The sequence below is a fragment of the Hoplias malabaricus genome, chromosome 14 (genome assembly GCF_029633855.1).
Source record: "Hoplias malabaricus isolate fHopMal1 chromosome 14, fHopMal1.hap1, whole genome shotgun sequence".
Lineage (NCBI taxonomy): Eukaryota > Metazoa > Chordata > Actinopteri > Characiformes > Erythrinidae > Hoplias > Hoplias malabaricus.
In genome coordinates, this window is record NC_089813.1 from 9,846,487 (window position 1) to 9,861,127 (window position 14,641).

Genomic DNA, 14,641 nt, shown 5'->3' on the forward strand with positions numbered 1-14,641 from the left:
TGGAGTTCTTGAAATTGAAAATGAAATATGTTGTCATTGTACAACAGTGCAATGAAATTTGAATCCATTTGCTTTTACCTTTAAGGTATTTAGCAGGTACTTGTATCCAGAGCTACTTACAAAAATGCTTTGTGTTTGGTTGGAGTTTGTAGGTGAGACACACATTAACACACTGACAACATGTCAATGTTGCTGCAGTGCTGAGAATGACCCACCACACTAATTATACCAGTTCTGCGGTGGTCTGCCTTTTTGCATGTAAGTTATAAGGAGTGTTTCATCCCGGACAGTAATGAGGCTCAGTACAGGACAGATGTCCTTTGTCTTACATGTGTCAGTCTTAAAGTGACAATATATAAACTGCAAATGAGACAAAGGCAAAACAGAAAAATACAGTGAGGGCTTTGTTTCGGGTCGTGACAAAAATGAATTATTTCTTTTGGGAGTTGGTACATAAAAACTCTCAGACATTGTTATTATAGGAAAAGGTCATGAAGAAAATGGGTGCTTTAAGAGAAAATGGTCATTTAGATTCATTTTGTGGATGTGTTTCTTGAATTTGCCTGAGACTTCACCAAAGAAGTCTGACATTTTATTTCAGTTTTTTAACATGTCTCTGTGAGTTTGTTTATAAACAAACAAAACATTGCAGTTTAAACATATAATATATAATAGATTCATAGATCATAGATTCATATGTACCTTTGATGAAAAGTGATGACTTTCTAAGTGTTTAATGGTTCATTTAAAAATGTACATTGAAGAGTGAGGATAACACCCTGATGAACCTGAACATGTAGTGACTCCCTATTCCCTAAATAGGGCACGGACATTTGAGTTTAAACTTCTACACCGAAATAGTGCATTTAATGTTAGACACTTGTCTTCGTGGCTACGGCTGAATGGAAATATATTTTTATTAACATTAGTATCCTCTAAATACGTCTGGAGGCTGTTCTTTCATGCCCTACATCGTGCACTACATAGGGAGCATGGGGCAAATTGGGCTGGAGCCAGAGATTAGTCGGCACCGGCTGTTGTTCCCACCCGGACATGTTTTGCAGTGCAGCCACATGGTGGATCCTAGGGAGAGCTTAGATAAACTGTAATATGTTCAGAAGTTGTTGTGTTAAAATTTAGACATTAAATAGCTACAGTTAGTAATAAACTGATACAGTAAATCTACATCAGGATGTTTACTAAAGCGTTTCGAGTGAAGTCCAATACAGTTATGAAGGGCTCTGACAGGTTAGTAACTAAACACTGACAGTTCAGTAGGTAGTATTATGTATTTGCTCCTTATAAACCTGTAATACAATATAAGCCATGTATTGGTAATTTGTCCTCGGAACAGCCTCTTTATGTTTTACTGTAATATGTTCAAACTCTTTAAGGTACATTGTTCATATGGTCAGTGATTTTATTTTTTCCTAACGTTCTCGGTCTAAAGTTACCTCTCCGCTAACGGTTTCTACAAACGATAACACAGTAGTAATACTTGGATAGATCTTGTTGTTTAGTTAAAGGAACCATATCCTACATTTTTTCTTAATTTTTCTTCTAAGGCTCAGTTGTAATACCTGAGTGATTTTAGGCACCAACCATTTCCATATAACCATCTTATTATCTATTGTATCAGCTTCACTTACCATACACTTTGTAGTTGACAGTTATGTACAGCAGGTGGATCACTCTTAGTGCTGCATTGACACTGACGTGGTGGTGGTGTGTTTTTGTATGTTGTGTTGGTATGAGTGGATCAGACACAGCAGTGCTGTTGGAGATTTGAACATTGTGTCCACTCACTGTCCACCCTATTAGACATGAAATTTTGGGCCATCTTGTAGATGTAAAATCAGAGACAGTAGCTCATATGTTGCTGCACAGTTTGTGTTTGTCATGGTCTAGTTCTTTATCAGAGGTCACTGGAAGCTGTGGTGGACAGTTCTTAGTCCAGCTTTGACAAAGACGTTTTAAAGTTTATTAGACTTTTTAAAACTCCAGTAGCACTGCTGTGTCTGATCCACTCATACCAGCACAACACACACTAACACACTGCCCAACATTTCAGCCCAAATGTGCAAGGCAAACTCTGCTCTGTAGAAGCATCTGTGGAAATGATTTGGTTGTTGTGGTCTCACAGGAAAAAAAATAGGACGGTGTTTATTGCCTGATCTCTCATCTTTAGGAGGAAGCTGAAGGCAGACATCTCGGCAGCATTTCCATCCCTGTCTGCAGACGATTTGAACGACCTTGTGCCGAACAAAGAGGAACTTAACGTTGTGAAGGTTTATGCACACAAAGGAGATGCTGTTACTCTGTATGTCCTCCATAAGAATCCTATGTTTTTTCAGTTGGAGAAACAGATATATCCTACAGGTACTGCATGCCTACAGGAGACTCTTTATGATTATAGCGACTGATTCCTGTAGATACTAAATCCCTTTTGTTTCTATCAGTGTACACGCTTTGGCGATATCCTGACATGTTGCCAGTGTTCACAACTTGGGCCCCAGTAGTGCAGAAATTACTCGGTGGAGCTGGTGAGTATATCAACATTTACATTTTACCTTGAGTTAATGTAGTGTTAGCAGTTTTTCCTAAGAACTCTTATTGGTGTAACGTAGTGTGCTTTCATGAGTTTTGGAATGAATCCAACTCCGCTACCTACTTCTAACCCTATGGGAAGTATATCTGTGTGCAGCTTATGTATGTAAACTTTTTTCTGTACAGATCTCATGCTGCCAGGGGTAGTGGCATCCTCTACTGGACTACCAGACATAAAGAAAGGAGGCTGCTGTGCTATTAATATAGTGTCCAACAGGTAGTGCTGTGTCCTCAGTTGGTTTACACTGAGGGAAACCGAGTACTCAGTTTTGGTGTTTAATTATTGTAATTATTATAATTTGGTATTTAAACAAAAATGGAGCAATATACAGGGGTATATTAAAGATGTATTTAATCTAGTCAGCCATTTCAAGAAAGATGTTTCAACACACTGTCTTTCAGATTGGCTTTACTGCTGTATAGATGTTATGTGTATTCCTTCAAGTATTAGTGATGGAGCTTTGATGTGCTAATAATGGAGCTTTATTGGATGGTTTGGTTACAGAGCTCCAGTCGCTGTGGGTACAGCAGCCATGTCAAGCAGTGACATGAGGAGTAGCGGGATGAAGGGGAAAGGAGTGAATGTTTTACACACATACATGGACCAGCTGTGGTAAGAACTGTACCTACACACATTATAATTTTTTCATATGCACTCACTAGTGATTTTATTAGAAACACCTGTTCATCCAGTAAGCCACATAGCAGCAGTACAATACATAAAATGGTTCAGATACTGATCAAAAACACTGTTCTGATCAGCTTCTGTGTTTTTTCGCCTCATTATTAATGCAGTCCTTTTTTGGTTTACATCTTAAACAGTTAATAAACAAATGTTTACAAAAGGGTCAACTTTCCATTTAAACTTCGAGGGACACCTTTCGTTTTTTATTGTTTAATTCTTGTCTGACGTCTTACTTTCCCTTTTATTCTCAGGGCTTTTGGTGATAAAACTTTTCCTCCAGTCATCCCAGTCAAGGACACTTTAGTACAGGTGGATGGAGAAATAGAGGGAGTGGACTGTGTGGAAGGAGGACAGGAAGATGTGGTGAGAAACGAGGGGGCAGAGAGTGAAGGACAGGAGAGCTCGGAGACGGCTGCTGTGGAATCGTCTTGTCAGAGCCTGCAGGACCTCGCTCTCGGAGAGAAGGAGAATGAGGAGGAGACTGAGGAGTTTAAGGAAGAGGAAGTGCAGGGAGAGGAGGAGGACTCTAGATCACCACAAGGCAAGTTCATCTTCTGTCTATACTACTGTCAGAGCAATACCTCATATATCCAAGAAGGTAGTTTTAGAGACATCTCTCAGCTCCACTGACAATACAGGAGCACTTTGTAGTGCTATTGGAGAAGCTTCTTAATTGAATAAACAAATACAATAAGTAATAAACATGTATCACATGGCCAGTGTGTTCGTTCATCCAATTTTGCTTCTGATTTCAAGGGTATATATGTAATTTGTACCCTGTTTGCTGTATTTAAAGCTGGGAGTGCTACCCTGTAGAGCATTAGTGAGGTTTGCCCATGAGAAAGGTCAGTTTTTATTTTTCATGACAGCGACGTTATAAACCTCTGTCTCAGTTTACCATCATATCTCTGAGAGCCAGATCTCACAGTTATGGAGCCTGAACCTTGACACCTTTTCTATTTATTTACCTCTTTACAGAGGCGATGGATGCTCTGTTGTTTCAGTGCTTCCTCCATGCCCTGAAGAGTAAAGTGAAAAAGTCTGAGCTCCCCCTGCTGACTGGCACCTTCCTGCGCAAGCACATGGCCTCTTGCTGGTACTTAACTGGAACTCCCTGATCTCTAAACCAAGCCTCTCAGTTTCAGTGAATGGGTTTCACTCATTGACCGAGGTCTTTTCTTTTTGTTTTGCTTTTCAGTCCTAAAGGAAAGCATATTGACATCAAAAAATCCAGCTATAAAAAGGTATGAGTTTGACTACAAGAAACAACTAAAAGAAATGTTATCAATGTCACGCTCTTCTTCATTCCTTTATCTTGTCTTTTATTTCTCTCTCTTTCTCTCTGTCTGTCTCTTTTTCAGCTTTCTAAGTTTCTGCAGACAATGCAGAAGGAGCACAGTCTGGTTCGTGTGAAGGAGCTGAGTAAAGGAGTTGACAGCATTGTGGAGGTGGACTGGAGTAACCCTGAGTATGTTGAAGTTTACTAAAAGTGCTTATAGAGCGTAGATCTTCTTTTTCTTTCATAACATTTGTACATTTTATAAAATCGTGTATATACCTGAGTATAGGGTTTTGAGAAGATGTGGCTAACAACTGACCTCTCCACTCCAGACTGCGTTCTTTTCGCGTGCCGGACGACTGGGAGCCCCCAGAGAACAGTGTGGATGAAGGAGAGAGCTGTGAGGTGACCTATCAGCCCCCGGAGATCACACATCTTTATGGGGTCACAGCTCGCCTCGAGCCTCTCTTCCTGGACGCCCAGAAGAAGTGAGTGCATTGTGAGAGTTGGTGTGTTCCAGACTGCGTGTGTATATGTGCGTGAGCTTATCCTGTGTGTGTCGTGTTTCAGAAAGGGCACAGTGCTCCAGGCTAGCGAAGTGAGGACCATCATCACTGATTTTGTGAAAAACAACGAGCTCGTTCATGAAACAAACAAAAGGTAAAGTCAAATTGAAACATCACAACAGCTTTTTCATCCAGTAGGATGCTGTTGGCAGGATATTTTTTTGGTTTTTGAAATGACCCTGAGGGGAACACTGCTGTGTCAATGAGGTGGTCATGGCGTAAGGCAAGGGAAGCGAATATTTGTGTTTGTGTTAAAAGTCTGTGTTTATTTCCATTTTCAGTGGGATATATAGCCAGACAGAAGTGGTAAATTGATGCCTATTTTTCTTCTGTCCTCTCTGTCACGTATCAGTTATGTGAAAATTAACCCAGTGCTGTGTGACTGCTTACTGGAGAAGTCTGAATATCAGGAGGTGGAGGTGTTGAAATGGGATGACCTCTTCGGCAGGTGAGCCTTCTTTCTGGGGACAGCCATGAGAGATTTTGGGGCTGATTATGTATGGGAATGTATTGTTAACTCATGTTTTGTGAGAGTTAGCATGGTTTAATAGCCTCCATCCAAGTAAACATGTGGATGTGTTATCAATTGTGGTTTACAGTCAGTTATTGGCAGCTTCAGAAGGTGGAAAAATAGTCAGTTGGTCATAATTTGTTGATCAATTTTACTATTGTGGGTATGAATGGGAGATGTAGGGATTGGACCAGTCTGATGTGCAGGGTAAAAAAAAAACTCCCTGTGTTTTTCTAGGACACTGAGCAAGATGCAGTCCTGCCATCAGTTGCAGTTTCCAGGTCAGGCTCCTGTGGTCAGGAAAGGGCAGGTGGAACCTATAGACATTACTATAGCTTCCAGGGGTTCCAACAAGAAGGTATGCCAAGGTCAAAATTGACATTGATCCAATGAAGAAGCTTTACGGAAAGCTGGCAACAGTCATGTTCAACCTAATGAGAAACTGTATCACATGCCTCTTTAATTTATCATGAGGTTTGGGATGGTCAGTCCAGTGGCCTTAGAATTTCAGTAGCTTTGTTGTTTGACTTGTGCATTTTTGTCTATTTCCTTTTCTCAGTATGGTGTTCTTAAAAGCTCCATATCTTTTAACACCTATAGTACTGTGTTGTTCTCACAGTTAATGCTGTGTATCATCATCATCATCATCATCATCAGAGCAAAACTTTGTTTTCTAAAATGCTCAATTCCATGAAAAAAGACCTTCACAATTTTGAAATTAAATTAATGTAGAAGGTTTTTTCTTCTAAGTCCTTGTAGTGTTTCTCTTGTTCTATTTACTTTGAAATGTTCATATGGTATAAAGTCCATCTGGTGTTTTCAGATGATAAACCAGAAACTGTGATACTGAAATAGGGATACAGTGGTCCTAACGGTGGTAGTATGTACCTTGACCCAGTTTTCAGGTTATATTCAGTATAGTATTTTATTGTAGCACAAAGAAATATGTCCCCATGTATTTGTCTGACTTTGTTCTGTTTTCACTGTGCTTGTTTCATGCCCTTGTTCTTGTGATGCTTTAAGGTTACAATAATAAAGAACCTGGAGGGTTTTGGGATCGAGCCATCTGTTGTAGCAGACACACTGCAGTATCGAGTCCAGGCCAGTTACGTCCTCCACGATGTCCCTGGAGCCAAAGACCGGCAGCTGGTCCAAATCCAGGGAAACCAGGTCCAACATGTTGGCAAACTGCTGCTAGGTAAAGTACACTGAAACGTAGTCACTTTTATCTGCTCAAATATATCTTTATCACTTGAATATTGGCAATTAATTTGAATTTTGCAAATATTATTGAGAAGATTGTTTACATTTTTTACATGTTGTAAGCCATTTTGTACCACAAAAAATATTTATGTGTAATTTTTGTGTGTTATCCTCCATGGAAGAGAAACACCACAACTTTAATAAATTCATATGGTGAACTTATTTCACTGCATTTTGATTGGTGGTCTGGTAATATGGCATGATCATTTTCCATAAAAAACTGATTAAAAAACAAAAGAACATAGTCCTGAAAAAAGTAACTACTTTTATAATATACTTATATTGTATGAGAAATGTTAGATATGTCCATTAGATTTAAGTCGGTTTCACTTGCCAAGAGGTCATATCTCATTTCATCATTCTTTTCTGTTCTTTTATTCTCAGAACAATATCAGATACCTCGCAAATACATTCAAGGACTGGATAAAGCTCCAAAAGCAGGCAAGAAGAAGTAGCACATGTCCCACATCAGTCACTGTACATTACTGTAACATAGACAAGAATTAATGACCCAAATTATTGTGTAATGTATTGCCACATTTGAACATGCAATAAAAGATTTGGGGAAAATGTCTAAATGATAATTTTTTTTTATTAATTGCTCAACTGCTCTACATTTGCAGAAACGTATTTCTTTGTTCACTGTAGATGTTGTAAATTAATTAGAAAATAAACATTTTAGGTAATTATTTTAGTGCTAAATATTTGACAAAGATATTTGGAAAAAATGTATAAAGAATAATAAAACAACAAATATAAAATATTCCATAGTGTTCTCCCCATTTCTGCATAGGTTTCCTCCAGTAGCTATGGTTTATTCCCACAAGCTAAAAACACATGTTGGTAGGTGGATTGGCTGTGTGAAATTGTCCACAGGGGTGTGTATGTATGTGATGTCCTTTCCACATGGGTGTAATCATGCCTTGTCTATGAAGCCATTACGGGAGATGAATAAATATTCTATAGTATTTGGACGTTAATAGCATGTTATTGTGTGGAATTGTTTAGTTAGAATTTGTGTGCTTACTTTTACTTAAGAAAATCCACCTAGCATAGAATATGAGCAAATTCTGCATACAATATTACATCCCAGTACAATCGGTAACCATATCTAGTATTAGTATAATTCAGCTTATTCCTCATATCTAAGACCTACTAATGCCCCTGTAAGTGTAGAAATAGTAAGGTGGAGTTGAAGAACCCACTAAAGTACTCTGGCCTGGCCTCATGGCAGCTTTAGCTATATCTTAAGTACAAGTTTGCTGTGTAGTTTTATGGTGCATACCTGACCCTACAGGTTATTTACTGCTAAATAGTATGTCAGCAAATACTTTCAAAGACATAAAAGTCCTGAAATATGTCCCTGGGAATGCTCAGCATCTGAGAGACAGACTGCCATGATTATTTTTTAAAGGTCTGTGTTAAACCCTGCTACACCTGCTTTAGGAAATCATACAGCAATTTAAGAATAATGTTCCCCAACAAGTGATTAGAAAGGATTTTAAGTGTTTTTTTGAGGTATTTTTAGAGTTACTGATCACATCATTTGAAATGTGCACATTATTACCTTAAATATTAAAAAAAAAAAAAACATGCAGAAGGTGTGTCGTGGTAGAAAAGCAGTTCCATCTGAGGGGGATAATGTTCTAACATTAAAACACCATGATGATAGAATGATTTATAATATTTTTTACACATCAGTACTCTTTATTATCCTGCAGTTCTGAGGCTATGGTTATTAAACGTGCTTCTTCCTTGTTTTTTTTTTTTTTTTCTCGGTTGGACTGTGCAAGAGGAACACGTTTGAGTCTGTGGCTGTGTGTTTTTGGAGGAAATTAAATTGGAAACACAAACAGTGTCTCAGCCATGATGCCCAGTGCCTGTTTCCATGAAAAGAAAATTAAAGCCGTTTATGAGGTTTCCAAATAAACACGATATGAACAGATGAAGCCGAGGATAAGACAAAGATAAATCTGATGATAAAGCTGCGGCAACGGGAAGTAGGGGATATTGACCAAATGTTTACACACACTGATTAAATACTCAGTGTTTGACATACTTTTTGAGAACCTGTTTGAAATTCTTTTCAAATCCACTGGCCTAAACAAATGCTTTTCACATTATAAGATCTTATATCTCCATCACCTGCTGCAAAATGTGTTTTAGAAGAGGCTGAAGGTTCAGTTGCCAAGCACCTGTGTAAATGTAGCCACTGTAAATAAAGACCCACTCATACCGTGTAAGAACTTTTAGCGGCGTGTGGCTGGGAAGAGTCACAAACATACACAGTTTTTCAAAATATTTAAAAGAGCAGTGATAACAAAGACTACATATGAATGCATAAATGTACATATGTAAAAATGCAATGTAGTTAATATGTGAATGTTTTAAATGTCACTTGGGAGCTTTATACCCGTCTAGCTGATGAAGGTGCTGCATGATACCTGAGACTAATTTATTTTCACTAGTTTTAAGACAAGGATGTCTTATGAATTTTTCAAACTCCACTATAGTGGAGAAGTACATAAAGACTTCTATATATAACTCTAACAAACTGTCCTGTAAAGGCCACTGAAGATGTTATTCTGATTTTGGGATCACTCCTATGGTAAGAACATCAGATCTAAGAGGCATTGACTATGAGAAAAATGTCTGCCGGGTTTGAAAATCACACTCTGGTAAACAGAAATGTTCTAATGTGAGTTTCAAGTGTCACTAGATCCTCTGATTTAAGATTGTCATGCAGTCAATATAAACATGCTACATGCTGCAAGTATGCTAACACTCTAGCACTAAAATGACATCGCATAATATAAGTCTACTATTAAACATCCGCACTAAACTCTGTACTACTACCAAAGCAACCGAACTACCAGGTTTGGCCAAGTTTTGATGGGTTTCCCAGTCTTAAGATGTCAATTCAGTAAACACCAGTGTTAGCATGTAGCATATGTAACTTAATTTTGTCTCCTTAACAACCTGGTAATATTGGAGTAGTTGGATTTCCTTATATGGGCATAATGCCAACTACAGAATGACTGACAGTCAGGACTTTAGTCAATATGATACATGTCACATTTCATAATTACGTTCACCTATATGTAAATATAACTTTAATACTCTTCAGTTATGAAGCTTTCTCATGGGTGTCCAGCAGGACACGACGATGGACCATTTCTGACCAGGCAGCCTGTCCACAGACAATGCTTGACACAAGCTATGACCTCCTGTCTGAACTTGGCCTGAGTGCAAGCGTAAAGATACATGTTCACAGCTGCATTGGTCAGACTAAGCATGGTGCCTATATCCGCCACCACGTTAATGACCAGTCTGTAATCTTCACGGTCCACATACATGTCTGTGGTGCGGAGGATGAACTGTGTGATGGACCGCGTAATGGATAACAACACGAAAGTCATAGAGACTGTCACAAGAAGCATGACTGATTTCCTCATTCTTGAGCGCAGCAGTGGTGTCACCTTCTGGATGGAGGTGGATCTGCAAGTCTCTGCAACTTGTACCCGGTTGCTGAGAGATATCTGCCGTAGGGTGAGTCCATTGAGTACACCAATGAAGATGTAAGGCAAGACATGGGACATAGTTGTCTGGATGGTCACCATGGCCAGGCCGTACTCAATGGGGGAGTCCTGCCGGTAAATACAGACCCATTTTTGCTTATTCTTATTGTAGACTGATACATAGGCCCAGTAGTAGGGGACAGCCAGCAAATGACTGACAACAAACACCACCCCAATGACCCGAAATGCACTGCGAGAGTTACAAATCCGGTTCTTGAGATTCCATGTTGTAATGGCCAGGAAGCGCTCAGCAGTGAAGGTCACCACCAGCCAGGTGGCGACGTTATAAACTCCATAGTTGAAGACATCTCTCATGCTGCACCACGGTTCCCGAGACCAGAAAGGTTCCACCGTGTATAACTTGACACAAAACTCCAAAACCACGATGTACAGTAGAACAGCTGTGTCCGCGACAGCTATAGCCATCAGGTAGAGGGTGCTGGACTTGGAGAGCATGCATTTGCGTCTCCAGAAGATCAGAAAACATGCAATGTTAGCTGTGGACAAGAGCAAAACATCATAGACAAATGCTTCGTATTCAGCCCCTCCCTTCTCTTAATTCTTCTTTTCCCTTCCTGTTTGTATTTTAGCATGGTGCATAGATTAAACACAGACAAGCACAATGCAGATTGTTTTAGCTGAAGAATGTTTTTTTTTTTTGGTGAAGGAATATTTGGACGGTCCGCTTTCACCTGAATGTATGTGACTGTCTTGTCTGGGGAGGGCTAAAGTTTCCATAGGATGAAATTAACATGCATTTACATAGAAATTTGTTGTTTGCTGCTATATTACAGTATATAATGTGGTATTTTGCACATTAAAAACCTTGTCAGTGCTTCTTAGGATTGATCTGGTGTGAAACACTCCATTCCAAAACAGCTTTGCATATTACCCCAGTCATATTTATATATTGCAATTTATATTATTTTACACTAAATGACAATTAATTCATTTTCAATTAAATTAATTTTTAATTAAATATAACCATTTTCAGTAGTATATAAAAACACTTACCAATCTAACAGAAACTTGGCATGGAACATGATGAACTTTCTATGGAGATACTGCTGCTGAATGTACTCAGCTGGACATCAGTGTCTAAAATGATGCTAATAAGGTATGTCACATTTGTACATGGAATGTATTTGTGGGTTTATGTCTACGTGTGTGTGTGTGTATGTATAAATACTCACAGGGGATTCCAATAGTTGCGAGTACAGGGTAGTAGACCCTCTGTAAATGTATCATCCAGTGCTCCTGAGCATCCATTTGTTTATTCTGGTAACTGTCCACCATCCAGTCACCTCATGCCTCTCCACGGTCGGCTGAAAGACTCCACATGCCTCAGTCACAGAGTAGAAAGAGTTTGAGTGTCCTGCCTCCATATGCAACCCTGATTTGTGGTCATGGAAACTTATACACATTGCTGTTTATCGAGCTGTTAATTATTACAAGGTCCACTCAGTAGTTATTGACATGCCTAGAAATAATGAAGCATCCCACTGCAAATATAAGCTATTTTTCACAATACATTATAGATCAGATTATAATAACTGAAACTTATATAGACAAGTATTCTACAGTATTAATGGTGTTAATGGTTTTTAGTTTTTATATGCATTCAGTAATTCATACCTAGTAAACAAGGAACGTCCCTGGACGTTCAAAATAGGTCTAAAAGTAGTCTGTCCGTCAAGGACATGTTTTAAACGTCAATGGACGTCCAAAATCCATCTTAATAAGTTAGTTAAGGGGTGACCAATCGATAACGTCAGTGGACGTCCAAAATGCGTTTTATACAAGTAATTTATTTCTGGGCCAATTAATAACGTCAATGGACGTCTAATAGTCGTCTTTTCAATGTCTGTGTTTGGACGTCTTTTCAACTTTCATTTTCAACCGTAAGAGAACGTTATTTAGACGGTAGTCATTACGTTGTTTCAACGTTGAATCAACGGCTTAATGTTTACTGGGTAGTGCAAACTGAAATAAAAATACACCAAAAAAAAAAAAAAAAAAAAACTAATTACACATATTTCCACATATTCAACCTACAGTAGTTTATCGCTCTACTTTCATGCTGTAATTATAAAGTGTGTTTCAGCCTGGACTAATGTAATTTGCAATTCAGAATTTTTTTTTTGACTGTTTGTTCATTATTGGGTTGCCATATCTTTCCTCAAGAATGGTACGAATATGGCAAAGCACTTCTCTCTGGTTGTTTACATTCCGAGTCTAAGCGTCTTTTAAGGTGGAACGACGTGTGTGAAAAACCAACTGTTTTTACGTGGGTGAAGTTTAACTAGTCTGTAACTTTTTATTCACCACAGAAACTAGCACTAGAAACCAAAATTGTCTGCAAGTGAAAAAGAATGACACATAACACCTCTGAGAAATCTAGTGTAAGAGGTGTTGTCGAGGTTTTATATTGAAGGTGGGCACAGACACTAATCTCATAGCGAAGATCCTCTCTGGCACTGCTCTGCTGGGGCTCATAAGAAGCTTAGCCGTTGAGGAAACACTGACTCTTGGAATGGTTTTCTCTTGTAATCCGCAGCGTCAGAGATTCCTGACCATGAAAAATGATTAGGCTTTGGATCGCCTCAAGTATAGGAAGCTACAGATCTAATCAAATACCTCTACTGTACATAAGTTCCTGTCAGCTTTGAAGTAGCTTACATCTCACAAACAGCCCTCTCTGTGTAGCCTTGCTAAATTGTTACGTTCTGTCTTTTTGTAGGCCTCAGGTTCTGCTTTATTGAACCTGTTGTGCAGCATTAACTACCCTCTTCGAAATAAATATTGATCCTCATAGAAATTACAACTATTGGCTTTCAAAATTCAGAGTAAACAATCCATACACGGATAGTAATGAATGTTTGACCCAAATGTGGCACATCTGCAGTTCTCTTATAGCCAACCTTTGGTCTTAAATGACAGTGACTCAGGGTGAGCTTCAACTCAGCCACAAGTCCACTTACATGGACCAGATATCAGTAATACATTTTTAATATGCCATTAAGAGACAGTAAAAGCAGGGACATGCACAAGTGCGTAACTGTTTAAATTTATACACAGTATTATAAGGAGTGTTTCAGCTTGGACTCATTTTTGAACAAGGCACAATACAGGGCAGCCAGTAACACGTCATAAAAGCACAATGACAAAGACTCCTTGTTTATGTAAAAATAGGTAAAAATAAAAGGAAATGTTTGACTAGGACTGGCTCAAGGAAGCAGTCTGGAATATCATTTAGAAATGTTGCCAGCAGATGGCGTTTGAGTTTATAAATATATTCGGCCAATGCGCTGATTTCTTAGTAATAAATCTAAACCAAAAAAGAGTGGGCCTGCATGAATGACCTACATTACTAAGAGTGATTGTGTGCCCCTGACCAGTGCATATTTCCCATGGGTTAAACCCATCCCAGACTGTGGGACCAGTTGGAACATATGTGTTTTCTCTGATAAAATAACCGGCACTTCAAATTATGAAATTAATCCAAAATAATCCACTCCCCCAAAAGGCCTTCACTGTAGTAAATATACATACAACAGAGAAAATTCAGTAATATTGTAATGTTTTGTATAGTAGCACAGAGCAGGGCAGGCTAGAGCAATATGGCACTGTTGCTACAGTAACGAAGGCAGGCGCATTGGTATTCAGCGCAGGTAAAAAACACTGCAGCAGTAGGCCGCAGGTCTCCACTTTAGCCACGTGCTGAAGTGGCCAAATCCCAAGGGAAGCTGCTTGATTAGCTGTAGCACAAAAGAGGGAGTTCTCAGGTACGGGTTCTCCGGGAGCCTCTATTTTCCACCACAAACATCAGTAAATAACCTGAGGTGAATTTGTAACCGAATCACTGAATGTCTAATATTTCTACCTAGATGTTTCTTAGATTCTGCAGGTTAGGAGTCCAAACATTGCTCATGTAACAAATACATATTTGTGTGTTATTTTGGAAGAAAACTAGGGACATTATTGTGGTTTAAAATATGCCCCTAAAAACTTATGTTAGAGTGGATAATGAAGCTATTTTTCTGACCATGCTTTTAAGGTCTTTTAAGACCTCTGTTTTGAACATGTAATTAACACTAGAAACATGTATATGTGCATTCTTTTACTATGTAAAACTATGTTTTTTGTACAAAG

The 14,641-nt window shown here is 38.8% G+C and overlaps 2 protein-coding genes across 3 annotated transcripts; one reads left to right on the forward strand and one right to left on the reverse strand.

The window, feature by feature from the left end:
• Positions 1-1,055: 1,055 nt before the first annotated feature.
• On the forward strand, positions 1,056-7,509 carry eif2d (eukaryotic translation initiation factor 2D). 2 transcript variants are annotated; one of them, XM_066644257.1, is made up of 15 exons: positions 1,056-1,248; positions 2,189-2,379; positions 2,460-2,543; positions 2,734-2,824; positions 3,113-3,220; positions 3,544-3,833; positions 4,271-4,388; positions 4,491-4,536; positions 4,654-4,760; positions 4,904-5,059; positions 5,142-5,231; positions 5,490-5,585; positions 5,886-6,006; positions 6,672-6,846; positions 7,296-7,509. In XM_066644257.1, the coding sequence occupies exons 1-15, from the start codon at positions 1,193-1,195 to the stop codon at positions 7,364-7,366; spliced, it is 1,800 nt and encodes a 599-aa protein (XP_066500354.1). In that variant the 5' UTR covers positions 1,056-1,192; the 3' UTR covers positions 7,367-7,509. The 2 variants fall into 2 exon arrangements, with proteins under 2 accessions (XP_066500354.1, XP_066500355.1); XM_066644258.1 differs by having other exon boundaries at positions 5,886-5,929; positions 7,296-7,500.
• Positions 7,510-9,375: 1,866 nt separating this feature from the next.
• LOC136665518 (probable G-protein coupled receptor 139) lies at positions 9,376-11,823 on the reverse strand. The gene is made up of 2 exons (XM_066643125.1): positions 11,683-11,823; positions 9,376-10,986 (listed from the first exon to the last, which is right to left on the reverse strand). Exons 1-2 carry the CDS (start codon positions 11,783-11,785, stop codon positions 10,052-10,054), a joined length of 1,038 nt encoding a protein of 345 aa, XP_066499222.1. The 5' UTR covers positions 11,786-11,823; the 3' UTR covers positions 9,376-10,051.
• Between the last annotated feature and the right edge of the window lie 2,818 nt (positions 11,824-14,641).